The 2,775-nt window shown below is 47.6% G+C and overlaps 1 protein-coding gene across 1 annotated transcript; it reads left to right on the top strand.

Moving 5' to 3' along the window:
- Positions 1 to 839: 839 nt before the first annotated feature.
- On the top strand, positions 840 to 1,957 carry F5891DRAFT_958104 (uncharacterized protein; the record flags this gene model as incomplete). Its single annotated transcript, XM_041375537.1, has 2 exons — positions 840 to 1,626; positions 1,683 to 1,957. Coding segments are annotated over 2 exons (1,062 nt in total), but the record flags the coding sequence as incomplete, so codon positions are not given.
- Positions 1,958 to 2,775: the final 818 nt, after the last annotated feature.

Below are 2,775 nucleotides of genomic sequence, written 5' to 3'. Positions count from 1 at the left end.
GGCACAAGCTGGAGTCCACCGGTATCGGGGGAGTTGCCTGTGCCAGACACGGTTGCTTTGTCCCTCACTCCATGGTGGATTTTCAGAAAGGCAAAAGGCAAGCCACATCCACCATTCCCCATTCACAAGTTAACCATGGGTCACTTGCAGACAAATGAACATGGACTATGCCCTTTGCGAGGCTTCCCGGCACAACATGGAAGGCATCACCAGGGCTGTCACCTTCTATGATATTAATTGTCAATACAACAAACACTTTCGGGTTCGGGTGGATCGAAGTCGATTTCTAGAAATGGCACCACAACTAACCATCATTCCCGGAATTGGGTTATGGCACATTCATGGCCATCAGGACAGCTGCTATGTCCGATATGCTTCTAACTTTATTGAAGGCATTGGTCGGATCAATGGAGAGATCATGGAGACGCTATGGGCATGGCTCAATTTGATCTCCCCTGCTGCTCGGGGAATGTCATCTCCCCACCGAAAGGAATGCCTTGATTATCAGATGAATGAATCCAATTTCTGCAAGATGATTCGCATGAAAAGGACTCTATGCCGGAAATACAAACTGGCTAGGAATGGTATCTTAGAAAGTGGAAAGGCATTCGACAGACTCGATGAAGCAGCACCCTTACATTTGAAGACAGAATGGTTAGCCAGGGAGAGGATAGCTCAGTCAAGCAGATTGAATGATCCTTCAGCCATGGATGAATATGAGATCAATATCAAAAAGGGTACATTGAGTTCCATTGTCTCCGTCGAGGTCTGAATTAATATTGCACTCAGCACCTAGCAAAAAGGAGATCGAGCTTAGATTGTTAGAGGAGGGTAATGCCCACAATGCAGCACCCTCTCGGAGATCTGTGGCGACATGGATATCAACAGGGTTAGCAATTGAAGAGGCTCAGATTGCATTGCTCATCGAGGTCCGAAGGATCGGAAGAAGATCCACTGAGACACAGAGATTAGACATTGCCCGTCAAAGAGATCAGCTCCAAGGCCAGATAGATGGATTTGCTCGGTCTGCTCTAATACATCTCGGGGAGGGATTTGATGCAGATGATGAACCTGAAGACTTGGACGTAGACATTCCAGATGATCTCGATGATGACCCGGCGGATTTCACAGAGACATCTCACACATGGACAAACTCTCCTGAGCTAACTGTAATCCCATTGCCATCAAACCTGGGGGTTGATAGATGCAGACGATGCATGGCAGAGGATCTGATTCCCCTGGAGATGTCGCTTTGTGAAGGGCAGGCCAATGATGCCCTTCACAATCTCCGCATTTACCTTTGCAACAAGGCCATCCTGTTCCAAACAACCATTAGGCAGGCCAATTCCCAGGCCCTGAAAAATCGAGCTTGGTCCCAGGTGATGTCGGTGCAGCAGGCAGTCTCCCTCCATGCCAGCATATATACAAAGACAAGGAAGCAAATGATGAAACTTGAGCCAGGGCAAGACCAGCTTCAGAAATACAAACCCCTGCTTCACGAGCAACTCAAAATCAGCACTGCAGTGGGCGACCCAAATGCCCGAGGTCAACGAAATGAATCTTTGGCTTGGTTTTGGTCTGTTGAAGTCGACCTCGGGGGTCCTGATCAATCGTGGAATGAAGAATGTGAGTTCCCACTTGCATGTCATATCCCACGGTTACCTGACTGGACCCATGCCAAGTTTACCGAGTCCATTGGCTGAGGGCAAAGGCACTACGGGATCAATGGAGGGAAGAAATGCTATTGGTCACATTGGAGATGGATTGGACATGTAAGTTCTTTTTGTGGAAAACAACCATATGGGGCGAGCACATGCAGGAATCATTGGAGAAACGACTTCCGGGTCACGGATGCTACGCCGGAAGGCAATCCCACATGTATTCATTGCTGGCACAGGATGCACAGGCAGCTTTTCAAGACCTACAAAACGTGTTGATAGAGGCTGGAGATGAATGAACATTGTTTTCTCATGAAGTCCCTTTTTCCACATACATAATTGACGCCCGGGAATTGTCCAGGTCAGCCCATGTCGGAGTTTGAATTTCATATCCATCCATCAGTGATTCTTATCTTCACATCTTGACCATCTTTCACTTGTATTGCCAGCTCCATAGTCCTGTATTAGCCATGTCTGCATCTCATGCATCCACTTCTGGCACTCTGAATCCCGGAAGCCATTACCAACCTCTGAAGCTGAGCCTTGCAACTATTTCCTGCACATTGGCAGTGGCTGGATCGCGTGTCCGTGCAATCATCTCTCAATATCGGATGGAAGCTGCCAACAATGGTCTATCTGCTGACCGGATCAAGTATTTTAAAGCCGGGCTGCAATGGGAGATGAATGTATGTTACCACTGCCCTGATGACTTTGTTGGTCAATGCTAAGAATTTGAGCAGACTTTTGTCACACCACTCCTGCAGTACTCCGCTTCACAGAATATCGTGTCAGTTCTTCCGGTCCCTGTCGCTTATATCCTTAAGTTGTATCCCATGCTGACCTGGAACATGGTTCCGGACGACGTCTTTTCATTCCACCTCCTTTCATTTCATGATGAGCCAATTGCAGGACATCCGTCCCGGATTGTGTTCGCATATACATGTCCATGGTGGAGGGGAAACAACTGGATCCCTGATCAACCATGGCAGTGGGATGAAATAATGGCTTCCTGCATCTCTCACTACCAGTATTGGGCGGTAAGATGTCAGCTGAATTACCTTGATTGATGACTTATCTGTTTCAGCTTAATGTTGAGGATGATGCTTTGGTACTTCCA

Source organism: Suillus fuscotomentosus (assembly GCF_016647785.1).
Source record: "Suillus fuscotomentosus strain FC203 chromosome Unknown F5891scaffold_52, whole genome shotgun sequence".
In the NCBI taxonomy this organism is placed as follows: domain Eukaryota; kingdom Fungi; phylum Basidiomycota; class Agaricomycetes; order Boletales; family Suillaceae; genus Suillus; species Suillus fuscotomentosus.
Note: the sequence above shows the minus strand (reverse complement) of the source record. Positions and strands in the feature narration are given on the sequence as shown.